Source organism: Staurois parvus, unplaced genomic scaffold (assembly GCF_062004578.1).
Source record: "Staurois parvus isolate SC_StPar_1 unplaced genomic scaffold, SC_StPar_1.0 ptg000885l, whole genome shotgun sequence".
Classification (NCBI taxonomy): Eukaryota; Metazoa; Chordata; class Amphibia; order Anura; family Ranidae; genus Staurois; species Staurois parvus.
In genome coordinates this window covers 279,462-296,911 of record NW_028318681.1, presented here as the reverse complement: position 1 = coordinate 296,911, position 17,450 = coordinate 279,462, and the positions used below count along the sequence as shown (strand labels likewise).

General features: G+C 40.4%; 1 protein-coding gene across 4 annotated transcripts in view; it reads right to left on the bottom strand.

Moving 5' to 3' along the window:
• Positions 1–17,450, bottom strand: part of LOC149442469 (unconventional myosin-Va) — a 242,304-nt gene that overhangs the window by 70,868 nt on the left and 153,986 nt on the right. For all 4 annotated transcript variants that reach the window (XM_089656073.1, XM_089656074.1, XM_089656075.1 and 1 more), the window contains exons 11-16: positions 12,830–12,911; positions 10,913–11,053; positions 9,281–9,406; positions 7,218–7,301; positions 4,466–4,621; positions 942–1,039 (exon numbers count right to left, since the gene is read on the bottom strand). In XM_089656073.1, coding sequence (XP_089512199.1) covers positions 942–1,039; positions 4,466–4,621; positions 7,218–7,301; positions 9,281–9,406; positions 10,913–11,053; positions 12,830–12,911 — 687 coding nt within the window. The remainder of the gene's footprint in view (positions 1–941; positions 1,040–4,465; positions 4,622–7,217; positions 7,302–9,280; positions 9,407–10,912; positions 11,054–12,829; positions 12,912–17,450) is intronic.

The window sequence follows — 17,450 nt, the reverse complement described above, 5'->3', positions numbered from 1 at the left end:
AATTGCAATGATCGCCATTTCATTCTCTAGGGTCTTTGCTAAAAAAAAAAAAATATGTAACGTTCGGGGGTTATAAGTAATTTTCTAGCAAAAAATACAGATTTAAACTTGTAAACAAAATGTCCAAGAAAATGCTTGGTCTTCAAGTAGTTAAGTCTTTCTATATGTCCTTGAATAGTTTCAGTGCTGCAGTATATAGTGGTAAACAATCAGGCAATTCACTAAAATGATAACGATCCTGATAGGTGGACAGAGAGGCAGCGGGCCACAGACCTACGTGAGTTGCTTAGGTTGTGGATGTCTAGAAAGACAAAATGTGTCAAATAAAAGGTAAAGTTGTTTAAAGTCTATACAATAAGGAAAAAATTCTGGCTCCACTGCCTCTTTCCCACATCCCATCCCTACACACTTACCTGCTTCCTCACATTCAGTGCTGTCCTGTCTGCAGCGCCAACACTCTCACTTACTGTGCTCCCCCCCTCTCCAAACACTTACCTGATCTCTGTATCGATCCAGCGTTGAGCCCGGCTGCATCTCTTCTCTCCCCTCTTCCTGCACCCACAGGATACAGAGGCAGCAGCAGGAGCCATTGGCTGCTGTCAGTCAAATTCTGTGGGAAGGAAGTGTGGGCAGGGCCGAGCCATGCTGTGTGTGTTTATGGACACATACAGCCAGGCTTGGGAGTGCCCCAAAATCAATGTCCCCTCAGAAGTCAGCTTGCTGAGGGGGTACTTGGAAGAGGGAGGAGAATGTGCCAGCGGGGAACTCCAGAAGAGGAGGTAAGACACCAATCTGTGCAAATACCATTGCACAGAACAGGTAAGGATAACATTCTTTTTATTTTAAGGTAATAAAAAAAGCCTTTACAATCACTTTAATTAATAAAATAATAACTGTCACAACTGCAAAAACTGTTTTAGACATGCATATGATCTACATACGTGAATGGATACTTGAAGTCGTTTGGCTTGATGCAGCGCACATAATGTGGGGTTGTAGCATTCAGCGTTTCCATAAGCAGGTGCAGAGAATTCCTAAACTGAAATATGACAATACATCTTCAAAAAAAACAATGAATAGTAAATCATATTCAGTTGAAAATATACAAAGAAAGTTTATATATACATATATATATATATATATATATATATATATAGACACACACTCTATATTGCCAAAAGTATTGGGACACCCCTCCAAATCATTGGATTCAGGAGATTCAGGTGTTCCAATCACCTCCATGGCCACAAATGTATCAAGCACCTAGGCATGCAGACTGCTTCTACAAACATTTGTGAAAGAATGGGTCGCTCTCAGGAGCTCAGTGAATTCAAGTGTGGTACCGTGATAGGTTGTCACCTGTGCATTAAGCCCATCCGTGACATTTCCTTGCTACTAAATATTCCACGGTCAACCGTTAGTGGTAATATAACAAAGTGGAAGCAACTGGGAACAATAGCAACTCAGCCACCAAGTGGTAGGCCACGTTACATGAGAGAGTTGGGTCAGCACATGCTGAAGCACACAGTGCGCAGAAGTCACCAACTGTCTGCAGAGTCAATAGCTAAAGACCTCCAAAACTGTGGCCTTCAGATTAGCACAACAACAGTGCGTAGAGAGCTTCATGGAATGGGTTTCCATTGCTGAGCAGCTGCATTAAAACCTTACAACACCAAGTGCAATGCAAAGCGTCGGATGTAGTGGTGTAAAGCACGCCGCTACTGGACTCTAGAGCAGTGCAGATGTGTTCTCTGGAGTGATGAATCACGCTTCTCTGTCTGGCAATCCAATGGATGTGTCTGGGTTTGGCGGTTGCCAGGATAACAGTACTTGCCTGACTGCATTGTGCCAAGTGTAAAGTTTGATGGAGGGGGGAATATGGTGTGGGGTTGTTTTTCAGGGGTTGGGCTTGGCCCCTTAGTTACAGTGAAGGGAACTCTTAAGGCGTCAGCATACAAAGACATTTTGGACAATTTCATGCACCCAACTTAGTGGGAACAGTTTGGGGATGGTCCCTTCCTGTTCCAACATGACTGTACACCAGTGCACAAAGCAAGGTCCATAAAGACATGGATGAGTGAGTTTGGGGTGGAGGAACTTGACTGGCCTGCACGGAATCCTGACCTCAACCCGATAGAGCACAGACTGTGAGCCAGGCCTTCTCGTCCGACATCAGTGCCTGACCTCACAAATACACGTCTGGAAGAATGGTCAAACATTCCCATAGACACACTCCTAAACCTTGTGGACAGCCTTCCCTGAAGAGTTGAAGCTGTTATAGCGGCAAAGGGCGGGCCAACTCAATATTGAACCATACGGACTAAGACTGGGATGCCATTAAAGTTCATGTGAATGTAAAGGCAGGCGTCCCAATATAGTGTGTGTATATATATATATATATATATATATATATATATATATATATTGTATACCAAAGCACAGGTGGGCAGCAAATAGCAGTACACTGATTTTCTAAGTGAAGAGCTGTGCAGGGGCCCTGTTTTTTGGGTCAGCAGTCTGAACACTGGAGTACAGGCACACTGTGTACAAGCACTACATCCTGTAGCTCTCCAGTAAAATGATAGGATGGTAGGATGGATGTCCTTTCATGTGTGGCGTGGTCACTTTGAAAAGTCCACCGTGCACACTTTAAAAAAAAAACAAAAAAAAAAACACTGCATGTTTAAATAGTATGCCTTCAGTGTTGCACAAAAAAGTGAACATGTCACCAATACCATGCATTACAACTGTACATATAATGTGCCAGTAAAAAAAAATTGCATGGATGTAATTTGTGGGCCTTTTGTTTGAAAAAAAATAAAAACAAATAATTTAAAGAGTATGCAAAACCCAACATTTCACATTCCTGATATGTGCCTCTTGTACCATGTACTTCTATTAAAAGGTATCCTGGTCTTTTTGTATTGCTTCCTTTGTGTAAAATCCCTGGTGTCCCTCTGATTTCCTATTAAAAACTGCCTACACTAGGCAGGTGAACACACCGTGGTCAGTTTTCTAACTGTGCTGGGAACTTAATGTGCTCTCCTCCAATGATCAGACTTCTGTTGACACAACCCCTCTGCACAGCCACTGACTGAGAAGTTCAGTATGCTGCTGTTTCTCCTCCACAGCTCTCTGTTCTCAGCTACATAAGGAGCTTAAAGGGTATGTGATAACTAATAAAAACAGGTGAAAAAATAAATGCATGTTTTTTAAATCAACACACAAATGTTTTGCCTTTCATTTTTATTTTTAACTGAATGGGTTGTTTTATAAAGTGAGCCTCACATTCTGTGATGCAAGCATAAATGTGCTGCAAGAATATGCACCTTGACATCATTACAAATGTGATGCAGAGGGTACTAGGACTTAAAGTGGAAGAAAAGGCTAACACTAACTTCCTTTCTGCCTCCTCCTACTTATCCTGCATACCCAAGATCTGTGCACTTACTTACCTAATTTGCTGTGGTACAGTCACATGATCCTGCAGCTCCGGCTCCCCGGTGTCAGTGAGTGGCTGCTGCAGGGGAGAGGAGGGAGTGCTGACAATGGCTGGTTCATGGAAGCCTATGGATGTCACAGCTCACAGAATTTACAACCTTTGTTGAGCGTTCCCTTACACAAGGAGCTGCCAGCAGCAGTGGTCATTGTATTCTGCTGATGGGAAAGGCTCCCTGCCGCAGAATAGTACTTCAGGAGGGATTCACCCATCAACACTGACCGTGTTGATGGGGGAATCGAGTCATTTTCTTTCCTGTAACCTGTGGATAATGTATGGCTAGACTTAGGGCTTGTTCACACTTGACTTTATTTCTAACTCTTGCCAAACGCCCCTATATCGTTTGACAGGCGCTAGACAGGCGTTTGGGAAGTGTTTTTAAAGCTCCCCAAACGCCCCATGAGTGGTTTTGAGGCGGTAGATAGGCATTTGCCAAGCGTTAAAACCACACCACAAACACCTATAATGAAGTTAAATGGTATTAACGCTCCGCAACCACTTGCAATCGCCTCGCAACCGCGTTGCAACCGCACACGTCTGCCAGCGTTTGTGGAACGGCACCATACACTTGAATGAGAGGCTTCCACTTCTCCTGACTCGACACGAGGCATCAGTTTTGCCGTGATGCTAACACTTCAGTGTGAACAGCACTGTATGCTGCCATGTGCAGAATTTTCATAGGCATTTGAGAACCGTTAAAAACGCTTCCCAAATGCCTCTCTGACGCCTGCTGCCAAAGCTAGTGTGAATGAAGCATTATGCATTTCTTCCACTCTAACCAGTGATAGAATACTCAGCTTAGGCGGGGTGTCTGAGCACCACATACTGCACTGACCCATTATCTACTTCTTCAGGCATACTGCCACAAAAACCCTACGAAGCCACCTGTGTGACTCCTCTCTTCAAATGTAATTACACAGTTTCAAACAAAAACACACTACAGCATGATGGGTCTTTTAAGTTTACCTGATGGCCAACTGTTTTCTTATGCTCCCTGCTTGTTTGGTCAGGCTTTGGTTTGCGCAGGCCTGTGCGGGATAACAGCGTGCGTCCTGAGGATGTTACAGTTGTGGGGCTTGTGCTCTGCTCATCATCGTGGAACAGTTCAGTAAGCAATTTAAACTAAAAAAAAATATACAAAACGAAAAAAATTACTATGCTTAAAATGATGTATTAAACATTGTATATAAATTTAGCACCATATTAGTAATAACCTTTCTACTTTTGTTTTAAAAATATTAGTAAAAGTTCATAACAAAGATAATAGTATTGTTTTCTATAAGGTTTTGAAGAACTTAAATAGGTCATAGAAGAAGCATACTCACATGCAGATATTGTAAAAAGCAAAGAAAGTAAAACAAATCACCTTGGTTTAGTTGGTCTAGTTTCGAATATAAAAATGGTTAGCAGATTACTGTAAATAATCAGACTTGAGCCAGCACTTCACACCTCTGGTCATATGCTGAACACTATATGCTGGATATATTAACCCCATACTGTTCTCTGAATACAATAATTTTCATGATATTGTTGATACGCGTTTCATGATAAGCAGAATACGCATGTAGTTAATTACTCTTAAGAGACACATGGACAGGACACAAATGGGAATCTTGTCTTCTCTTTGTGTCCCAGATACTAAACTTAGCATATAAACTCAGCTGGAAAGTGGAAATTAAAGGACTCATGTAGCTCTTTCAGTGTCTTCACTAATTTAACGAGTGTGGTGTACATGCCCCTAGAAACTGGCACACTGTCTGTTCATAAACCACTGCAAGCAGCCACCCTCTTCCCAAGCAAAAAAAAAAAAGTAAAGCAGGTTAAAGTAATAGCGGTGGAACTAATTAACCAATTAACCCAGGAGGATGTCCTGAAAGATTACCTTCTGATGAATGTGTATCAAACACATGGAATAAAAATAAAAAAAGGAGAAAATACAATGCAATCAGCTGATGGTTCAAAAATAAAACTTTAGCAAAATGTACAGATATTTCATGAATGATTACAAAACCATAATGCATTTACTATCCAGAAACAAAGGCTGCAAGTATTTTTGGGTTCATTCACATCAGGGAGAGAGTAAAACCCATAGAAGGTTCCTAATAATAGCTTCAAAATAAGTTCTACAAAATAACACCAAAAGTGAAGTGGTGAAGGTGACTTTCACCAACATTCACTGGTAGTGAACCAATCACAGTCAATTAACAACCTGCAGTCAATAGGCCGTATATAAATGGCCAGGATTCATGAAAGTGCACCAAAACTGCTGCATTCAGCTAATCCGCAGAAATTCACAGGTACACTGTGCTGCAGCGGCGGATCAGTGTGAGAGCCTAATCGTTCTTAACTCTTTTATAAGTGCTAATATGTCCATTGCAATAGCACAGTGTATGTGTTGTTTAATACACTGACCTTCTTTTCCTCTTCCAGCTTCTGCTGGCATTATTCTGTGTCTCCAGGCTGCTAAAAAGGTCCCAGGCAAAGTACATTTGGTATCACTCCATCTGGAACAGAAGCTGGCGCTACAGAGGACACATCAGCTTATGCGGTTCCTGCTCTCTCCGTAGACGCCTGCTTCCTCCATTGCCAGCCAGCCAGTACTCTGATGCTCTGGGATGGCCAGTCGGCAAGCCCAGATCTCGATCAACAGGTTGCCGACCCCAGGCATGCGCTTTCCCAGTCGGTGGTCACATCAGAGGGCTCCGAGGGCCATATGTTGCCCACAGTCCAAAGGCTGAGCGCCCCTGTTGTACAGGAATGTTGAAAAACTTTTCTCAATCAGCCAGCTGCAGCTGCTGATCAAAGTATTCTAACAACGGAGAGTCCCTGCACTCAGAAAACAATGTCTAAGCGGGTAGGATTCCTCTATCCACCTCCATTGTGTGGATGGAGGAATCTGCTCCCTTTTTTCATTCAGCCCCCCCCCCAAAAAAAATATATATTAAATCGATGGCCATGCTAAGGTACCTGGTATATTTACAACTCCTCATGCTATTCAAAAAAGTCACATATCAAAGTGCAAACCAATACATCTCATTTATAACTGATGCATACTACTAAAGGCATCTTTCACACAACTGGGTAGCTGTGGCTACTGCACTCCTGTGGCAAGAATCAGTGGATTGTTGCTGATGGAATGACCGGGTTATTCATTTTCATATAGCTGCACGCAGAGCAGATAGCTGTGGTTAGGTCAGAGCCTGGATCACTGTTATCTGTATATCCAAGTCATTCCAGTAGCAAGAATCTACCGATTTTTGCCGCAGGAATTCAGCAGCCGCAGCTACCCGGATGTTTGAAAGAGGTCTTATTAGCAATCAATCTGATATAATTACTTAATTGTTTAAAAGTTTTGTACATATCTGTTATCTAAATTATAAAGTCAGTGAAGGCAACACATTTTACAAGTGATTATGTGGCCCACAAGAGGGCCTTCTCTGCCTCTAGGGAGAAGCATCACATCACATGATGGTAACTATCAAGGCCACAGAATGACATTCACACAGATTAATCTGTACAGGAACACACAGTTGGGTGGTTGAGATGATGTAAATGATATCTCTTTCCTAATGATGAACTAGCATGTGATAAAGAAAGGCTGTGTGAATGTACAATACTTATGAGTAATGTCAAGTAAAGATACACCCTACATGGAAGATTTAGAAAATGAAAACCTCCATTTCTGGAACAAGACATATAATAATTCTGCTTCACCAACCTTACTGGCTTTCAAGACTTTAACTTGCTCTTCAAACACTGTATCCTTGTTCTTTTCGAGAAAGCCTTCACACTGATATTCAACCTGAAGTAGGCAGTAATATAGTTAAATCTTTACACAATAAGGAATATTTCTAACACTATAGGGAGGGTTGACTAAACTTGGAGGGTGCACAATCTGGTGCAGCTCTGCATAGAAATCAATCAGCTTCCAAGTTTTACGGTCAAAGCTTAATTGAACAAACTGAAGTTAGAGGCTGATTGGCTGCCATGTAAAGTTGCACCAGATTTTGAGTGCTCCAGTTTTAGTAAATCACTTCCTATATACTTTTTATGTGGCCACAAAATGTAACTCCACAATGTAATTTTTTCCATGTATAAAAACAAAAGTTGGACTCTCTTGTCTCTCTGCATGCCATAACTGTCAAACGTTGGAAGAACAAAAGCATAGCAGGTGCCATTGATCAGACAAGTATTTGGGGTGCCTGGTTTGAAGGATCAGATTATCTTACTATTAATAGCTCCTATATTTTACATTTAGTTATAAGCAGTTTATAAGAAAGCATTTACTTAGAGTTTTTCTCATGTTAAAATAGAACTCCGGCTAAAACCCAACTAGTATTAAAAATGCACCCCCCTTTCCCCAACCCCACAGGTTAGTCAGCATACAGTGCCTTGAAAAAGTATTCATACCCTTTGAAATTTTCCACATTTTGTCATTACAACCAAAAACATAAATGTATTTTATTGGGATTTTATGCGATAGACCAACACAAAGTGGCATATAATTGTGAAGTGGAAGGAAAATGATAAGTGATTTTCAAATTTTTTTACAAATAAATATCTGAAAAGTGTGGCATGCATTTATATTCAGCTCCCTTACTCTGACACCCCCAAACTAAAATCTAGTGGAAACAATTGCCTTCAGGAGTCACCTAATTAGTAAATAGAGACCACCTGTGTGTAATTTAATCTCAGTATAAATACAGCTGTTCTGTGAAGCCCTCAGATGTTTGTTAGAGAACATTAGTGAACAAACAGCACCATGAAGGCCAAGAAACACACCAGACAGGTCAGGGATAAAGTTGTGGAGAAGTTTAAAGCAGGGTTAGGTTTTAAAAAAAATATCCCATTAATCAGAGAAGCAGCCAAGAGGCCCATGGTAACTCTGGAGGAGCTGCAGAAATCCACAGCTCAGGTGGGAGAATCTGTCCACAGGAGAACTATTAGTCGTGCACTCCACAAATCTGGCCTTTATTTATTTATTTAGGTGTTAGGAGAAGGGAGGGAGCATTTTTTAAGACTAGTTAGGTTTGGCTTGGAATTTTACTTTAAAAAGGACACTGTGTGCATCTCAAATGTTCCCCAAACCCAACGCTTAAGCATCACTCTTTAAAACTGAACAGAATGGGTGCTGTGCCACCACTTTGCAACTCAGCTGTCACTCAGATCCACCTTGCCACCAAATAAAGCTCTTGGCAGACTGTTTTTGGTGGCAAAAGGAAAGATAAGGAGTCATCAAAGTGCAAAGTACATTTTATCTACCACCAGAATTATATCCTTCAAGAGAGCTTGCAAAAGAACCATTGAGTAACAGGTACCACATATAAAATACCATGAAACCAGATGGATATAGTGCACAGTCACAATTCTAAATGTACCTATGACACAGCACAAACCATATCTATAGGACATACCTAAAATATATAAAACAAACAGGGGCAAATATACAATTTATGAAGACTGTGCAGCTGCACAGAGGCCCTCTAGGTTTTAGGGGTCCGTCTCACAGTGCTGGGATCTCTCCTACCATCACATAGACTAGTAAACTGCTCATTGTTATCTAGATGTCAATTGTTACTTAGTAAATAATTTACTTTACTTGGCCAATAATTGAATGGTGGGAGGTTGCTCTTGAACAGGACCCCTTTGTCCACCACTGAAAATGACCATATGTAACCACCCAGGTGTGCCCAAAAAACAAAGTATTAAATTGTATAGGCTGAATTTTAGACAGGACTGAGGTCCCGGACTAACTGGATCATAAAACACAGGTATTTTTACCTTATCTGCAAAGTGCTTGATAATAAAAGCTACGTTAGACAAACGTGGTTTTTCAAACAACGGACAGGTCTTGAGGTGGGTATTGTATAATTTCTGGGCCCAAGTGTTATCTGAACCTTTGGGCATCTGCAAAATCAAATGTATAAGAATCATTAAAACAGAAACAAAAAAAACAGAATAAAAATGTAAAGAACACTTGATGTTTAAAGTGACAATAAATGTTTTTTTTTTTTCTTAAAAAAAATATAAACATGTCATACTTATCTGCTCCGGGCAAAGGTTTTGCACAGAGCAGCTCCAATCCTCCTCTTTTCAGGTCCCCTGCTGGAGCGTCTATCTCCCCTCCCTTGACCAGTGCCCCAAATGGCAAGCCACTTGCTATAGGGGAAACTGTACATGCTTGCTCTCTCCTCATTTGCTCACTAGCTGTGATTGGCAGCAGTGGGAACCAATGGCTTCTGCTGCTGTGTCTCCGCCAATGAGGAGAGAGAGACTCAGGACAGCCGAGAGTCCCATGCACATCGCTGGATCGAGAGGGGGTTCAGGTGATTAGGGGGCTGTGGGGGGAACAGAACAGAGAAGGCTTTTACCTTCATGCATTGAATGCATGAAGGTAAAAAAACCTTCAGCCGTTATTACCACATTTTTAACATTTGCCCCAATGAAAGAACTAGCCTCAGGTGATACACAGAGATGAAAAAAATCCTCCTACATAGGTTGTACCTATTTATCTGTAGCTCTCTCTCTTCTACAGCCATTTAAAGTACAGAAATCAGACAGCATTTCTCAGCTCCAGAAGGCAGGAGGCAGGGATCTGATTATCACACATTACACAGCATAGAGCAGGGAGCTGAGTGTAATCTGAGACCTGAGTGGAGGTAAAGGACACCACCCCCTCTACACAGTCTCATAGGGAAACATGCACAGCTGAAGCTATCAATCACCTGATAGGTGCTAGAGGAGAAGTGGGCCATCACCTGGGATTGTCTGGCATCAGCACTGACAGAAGTGACTCATGCATATAGCAAAAGAATGAGAGAGGAGGCATATATCACACTAGGTGCTTTAGAAAGAGGCAACTACAAACTATAGAATAATTGCATTGTTCATTTCAGAGGTTTACAACCAATTTAAGTACATATGATAGCTGCATAAAGCACTTTAAAATAGTTGGTGGACCCCAACCCCCAAGCGGTTGTGTCTGCTGCCTCTCCTGCATCTCATTTCTACTCCCGATAAGAACATTGTAAAAGGCAAAGCAGAGCCTTCTTCAGGCACCAGACACATGTATGCGTAGTGCATGCGCCATCAAGAAGTGGTTCATACTACGCAATATGACGACTTGCACTGAGGTAATGAACCTTGAAACAATCCGTTCATAAGAATCAGCTTTTATCAATATGTTTTTCAGTATGTTGTGTTACAAAACTAATGTCAGTTCTAAAGGAAAAGCTGAATAAAGACCAAATTAATACAACACTAAATCAAAATGGCCTTGGATAAACTTGGATTCATGCCCTGGCACGACAGCTGTAGATAAAGCTTCTTTGGCTTTCCAGAGCAATGTGTATCAGATTTCTCAGTATACTGCTTTTAGTCTTGTGATACATTGAAGACAGATGGCCCTCCTACCTTACATTCTTCATCAAGTAGGTCCAGGATACCCATTTTGGCTTCTATGAGGTTGATGCAGGGCTGGTTGTCATAAAAGTCAATTAAGGTCCATGGGATTTGTTCTTTCATGTACTCTTCTTGTTCCAACTTAAACACATGCTGCAAACAAAGCAGAAAAATGTGTTCAAAGGAATGTAAAAACTGCAAAATGCAGGTGTAGGCTTTGGGTAAAACTCAGAGAAGACCTATGACAGGTATGGTGTCAAATATCGTCAATAACAAAAATGATAGCAAAGATACCAATTGCAAAAAGTAATAAAGAAAGTGAAACATAGTGTGAGACACACAGTATGCCATACATTTTTGAATGCTGAAAGGGATCCATGTACTGACTAATCTAGGTTCACACTGATGCAGTGCAGGAAACTGCATGTGATTTGGACAGCAATTTCTGTTCAAATCACATGCGATTCTTTGCAGTACGATTTGAGCCCATTCATTTTGAATGGCTCAAATTGCACCGCATTGGAATAGGATCGCTTGGGTGTTCACACCCATGCGATCCCATTAGCCAATCGCACTGAATTCTGCAAACTGTTTTTGGGGTGTTGTTAACATTGACACCCGTAGCGGTTCACGTGAACAGAGTGCGACCGAGATGCAGCGCAGGAAACACAGGAATTGCTGTGAATTCTGCACCATATCAGTGTGAACTGGGGCTGGAAATAATTCCTGCAATGACTTCACTTCTCTTATCTTATCTGTCTGCTCACACTGGCTAAAACCACCAGATTGTCAATGTTTATCTCATTTGCAGTTTAACATGGGTGCTAAACCCTGCCTGATATGCAGAAATCCACTAGAGGGGGAATGTACAGATCTGTACAATTTCTATATAAAATATAAGAATGAAAATACAAAACAGCATTCATGTGAAAGTGTGAAAACTACATTCAAAATTAACTTCCAAAATACTTTACAATAATAATACAAACATAAAATACATGCTCCGGGCCATAATTAAGATGATGTTCTCTTGCACCTTTCTAGGTATTTCTCCAACATAAAGGTAGATGTCTTAGGCAGGTCATACTTCATTTTTTTTTTTTTTTTTTTATTCACTCTAGCAACCAACAATATAGAACAGCCATCTTCAGGAATGCGTGCTTTGGGAATTTTACAATTGGACATGTATGGTCGCCTACAGACACAACTAAAAACTCAACGCCGTAAGGGCTCTTAGACATTGATGCACGGTTTTAACACAGTGTGGGTGCAACAGTGTATGCATGATTTCTGTGTGGGTTTCCTCCTCTTTGCCATAGACCTCTATTAGTGGTTTTGGTGCATTTTCTGAAAGCGCACCAAAAGTCCTGCTGGTACTTGCAGAGCTCTAGTGACAAGTCTTGAAAAGGTCGGCATTCCTCTAGAATTAACCCTTTGGGAGTATTTCACCAAAAATAAAATGTCTGTTGCAGAGGATGCCTAAAATCTGATGTGTATCCTAATGTAGATTTCAGGGAAAATTAGTGAGCCAATCACACAAGCATAAAATGACATCTCTGGGGAAGATCTGTACACCAACTGTACAGGCGGCCACCAGGTGGCCATATTGTATTGAATTTTTCAGAAAATGATGATGATGCGGATCAAAAAGGAAAGGTGAACTTTTAATAACATTAAATTATAATTGTAAATGCTATATTTTTTTTAATCACTATTTTTTTCCCCAACACAAAAATGGAGTTACTCTTTAAATAAAGTTTGCACAAAGGAAACATGTTGGCTGCTATTGCTGTGTTTTCCTGCAAAAATACTAGTTGCCAAGAGTTTTGCATCACTGACTTGGTACAAATATGGAGATTCTGAGCCCTGACAGGTCAGCACTGGTGGCCTACATGCTTGACGAGCAGAATGTAACAAGTGACCACTCACCAGATTAAACTGCTGCTGCAACTTCTCATTGGCATAGTTGATACAGAACTGCTCAAAGCTGTTTATCTCAAATGTTTCAAACCTACAAAACAATACATATGTATTAATGCGGATTTTCAGACATTACCCCAGAAATTATTCAGTTTGGAAACCAGTACTGAAAAGACAAGAAAGATTTATCAGTTAAAAATGAAATTTAGGTATGCAAAGTTTTAAATTGGCAAAATTGGCTCAGCTTGGATCAATGCATGTATGTGCCATACCTGTGGAATTCCCCTGGAAGCTGTAAAACACTGTAGTAGTACTACATTGATCTCCACTGACTTCCAAACACCTTGTTGAGAGCAGCTGCCTTGCTGTACAGTGAACACAGGAGATTGCTTGCTCAGCATAGGTGCCATTCAGAAAACACTCTACATGAACAGACTGGCCCTTTAATAACAATGATGTTCAAAATACTGTCCTACCAATTGAGTAAAAATGTTTTACTTGCATACAGAAATCACACAGCTTAAAAAATAATAGTAATAATCACTCTCTCTCCATCTATATATACACACACGCCGATCAGTCATAACCTTATGACCACTTACAGGTAAAGTGAATACTCTTGATTATCTTGTTCCAATGGCCCTCGAAAGCATGTGGAATATATTAGGCAGCAAGTGAGCATTCTGTCCCTGAAGTTGGTGGGTTGAAAGCAGAAAAAAAATGCTGTGCATGTGCAAGAATTTGAGTGACTATGACAAGGGAAAATTGTAATGGCTAGACAACTGGGTCAGAACACCTCCAGAACTTAAGCTCTTGTGCAGGGGCGGACTGACCACTTGGAAACTCGGGCACTGCCCGAGGGCCCGGGGTCAGTAGGGGGCCCCATGAGATACCCCTGGTACCTTTTTCATAGGCTTTTTTGAGTTTGGGCAAGGACACAGGGGCCCCATGATCCCCTATTGCCCGGGGGCCCCATGAGTTGACAGTCCACCCCTGCTCTTGTGGGATTTTCCCAGTATGGAATGGTGAGGATGGACCAAAAGTGGTCCAAGGAAGGAAAACTGGCAACCCAGCAACAGTGTCATGGGCAGCCAAGGCTCACTGATGCACATGGGGAACGAAGGCTGGCCTCTGTAGTCCGATCCAATAAAAGCGCTACTGTAGATCAAATTCCTGAAAAAGTTAATGCTGGTTCTGACAGAAAGGACAGTTTGTTGTGTATAGGGCTGTATAGCTGCAGATCGATCAGTGTTCCCATGCTGACCTGTGCCCACAGGCAAAAGCACCTACAATGAGCATCAGAACTAAATCATGAAGCAATGGAAGAAGGCGGCCTGGTCTGCTGAATTCAAGAATAGTTTGAGGAACACACCGAGTTTTTTATCCGGATCTCAATTTAATTGAGCATCCGTGGAATGTGCTCATAAAACAAGTCCAATCCATGGATGGGCTTCACTTTGCAACTTACAGGGCTCAAAAGATTTGCTACTGAAGGCTTGGTACCAGATACCAGAGCATGCCTACATAGGTCTAGTGGTGTCCATTTCTCAACAGGTTATGGTGGGATTGTCTAAATGTTATGGCTGATCGGTGTATGTGTATATATATATATATATATATATATATACACACAAAATAACATGTTGTGCTTCTGCTCTTCGTACCAGAATAGCTACATGAGTGCATACGTGTATAGACAGTACCGACTGGCTGCCTTGAAAACAGCAGATATTACTCATAAATGTTTAATAAGCATCTGAAACAGTCAAGCTGACATTTGTCCAAAATTAGACTCTCATCACAAATATATTGCGAGTCACTGCTGGCAGGATTGTGAACAGGGTGTGCTTACCACCTAGGTTTCTCACATAGTCATGGGTGAGGGGTTGCAGGGTTCATGGCTGATGTGAGAAAACTAATTTTTTTGTTTTCTCAGAATCCCAAATCATTCTGTTCTGAGTCCTGGAACCCAGAGGCTTTATAGAGCTTTGGGAGAGAGAAAAACCTTTATATCTATACAACTTTAAATTTTAATATTAAATTAACTTTTCTGTATGATCTTATAGAGATTAATTTTCTTGATTTGACTCTAATCAATAATGAGACGAATATTATCACTAAAACTTATTTTAAAAGCACAGATAGAAATAGCTTTTTACCTACGGACAGCTGCCACCATCCTATGTGGCTGAATAATATACCCAAAGGACAATTCCTCAGGATACAGAGAAATTGTGCAAATATTGATGATTATTACTGTCAAGCAGATGACCTTAAAAACTGTTTTTTAGAAAAAGGTTATGACGCTATAACTCCTAGATTGTAAGCTCGAAAGAGCAGGGCCCTCAATCCCCTCATGTTTTGCATTGTATTGGTATTGTTCTGTCACATGTTCTGTCCCCCTTTGTAATCTACAGCGCTGAGCGAACTATTGGCGCTTTATAAATACTGTATAATAATAATACTATTAAAGAAGTTTGAGCTAAAAATAGATCAGATTTGCTCACGTCAGAGAAAAACATAAGGTCAGAACATTTTTACCCCTTCATTACGAATTTTTCATATCAACATAAAGAGGTGGCGAAAATCATAAAAAAAGAATTGGGCAATTCTAAAAAATCACCCAATCCTAGATGATATTTTGCCTGACCATCCAGAGATTACCTTTCGAAAAGCCCCTTCCCTCAAGCATAAGTTGGCACCTATTGTGGTAGATCCGCCTAAGAGTTTATCATTTTCCTTTGGGTTAAAAGGTTTTTTTTCCATGCAACAGATGTATGTCCTGTCAGTACAATGGCTCCCATAAGAAAATGATAGCAGATTTTAAATCTAACATAACAGGTACATTTTATAATATTGACTCTCCCATGTGGTGTATTTACTTGAATGTCCATGTAAGAAGCAGTACATTGGCAGAACCACAAGGAGAATAAGAGATGGGCTGAGGGAGCACATTTATAACATCAAGAGGGGTTTCAAGGAGCATTCTCTCTCCAAACACTTTAGAGATCATCATTGTAGAGATCCCACTAATTTGAAATTTGTAGGAATTGACCTTATCAAACCGCAATGGAAGGGTGGCCATAAACGGAGGGCGGGCTCACAATTAGAGACCAAGTGGCTTATCGAATTAAGATCCCTTTCTCTAAATGGCCTTAATATTGATTTAGACAAACTGTTTTATAGATAATAGTTAAATACTGTCCCTCTTCTAAGTTTCCCTCTTTTATTCTGGGCCCTATCTGTGTTTTTACCCTTTCACCATCCTTTATTAGCAAACACCTCTTTTACTTTGCATATTTTATTATTTTATACATGTGTATTTTATATATGTTTATACATATGTATTCCTATGCGTGTATATGTCCCTTATCTTTATTAAGATTTTGGTTTGGATACGTTTGATTTATTTTATATATTTTTCTGTATTTTATCCATTGGAATAGGGTTTCAATATCATTCATATGTCTTATTAGTTTATTTTTAGCCCTACTTCTTAATGGATACTCTGTTGCAATTTATGCATTTTTATATTTTTTATAGATTTTTAATATATTTCATATTAATATTGGTCTAGTCTTCATGCTCACAAATTCTAGTGTTTTTAGGGATTTATTGTCATAGTTCTATGTCTTATATATCTATTTGGAATTACATGTATTATCTGATTGTTTTTTAACCTGCATATCTATATTGTTGTTTTTTCTTATGCCTTAGCACTCAATTTTAAAAAATGTTTTCATTTTAAATATTTCTTATATATGTAATGTAACTATTGACCAGTAGGCTTTTATCAATTAACCTTTCCATTCATCACGCTATATCAGCTGGGACTTGTAGTCCGTCTACTTGTCTGACAAGGAATGCCGCTGTGTTAAATCCACAATTATATGGAGACTGTTTCAGTCTCTATTGGTCTTCAATAAAATGGCAGCAGTCAAATGCATGACCCTCTATTTGATTGGCCTTCAATAATATGGCGGTCAGTCTTCATTGTTTATCTGACAATTTTTATGTCCCCGAGCACTTTCCTCTGTTTGTGCTATTATACTAATTAAATACAGTTGCAAGAAAAAGTATGTGAACCCCTTGGGATTCCGTGGAGTTTTGCATGAATTGGGCATAAAATGTGCTCTGAACGTCATCTAAGTCACAACAATAGAAGAACACAGTCTGCTGAACATAATACTACACAAACATTAGATGTTGCCATGGTTTAATTGCACATAACATGTAAACATTCACAGTGCAGGGAGGAAAAAGTATGTGAACCTTTGGACTTAATAACTGGTTGACCCTCTTTTGGCAGCAATAACCTCAACCAAACATTTCCTGTAGTTACAGATCAGACCTGCACAACGATCTGGAGTCATTTTGGACCACTCCTCTTCACAAAACTGTTTCAGTGTAGCAATATTCTTGGAATGTCTGGTGTGAATCGCTCTCTTAAGGTCATGCCACAGCATTTCAATCAGGTTGAGGTCAGGACTCTGACTGGGCCACTCCAGAAGGTGTATTCTGTGCTGTTGCCGCCATTGTTTTGTTGAATTACTTGTATGCTTTGGGTCATTGTCCTGTTGCATCACCCATCCTCTGCGGAGCTTCAGTTGGCGGACAGATGGTCGTACGT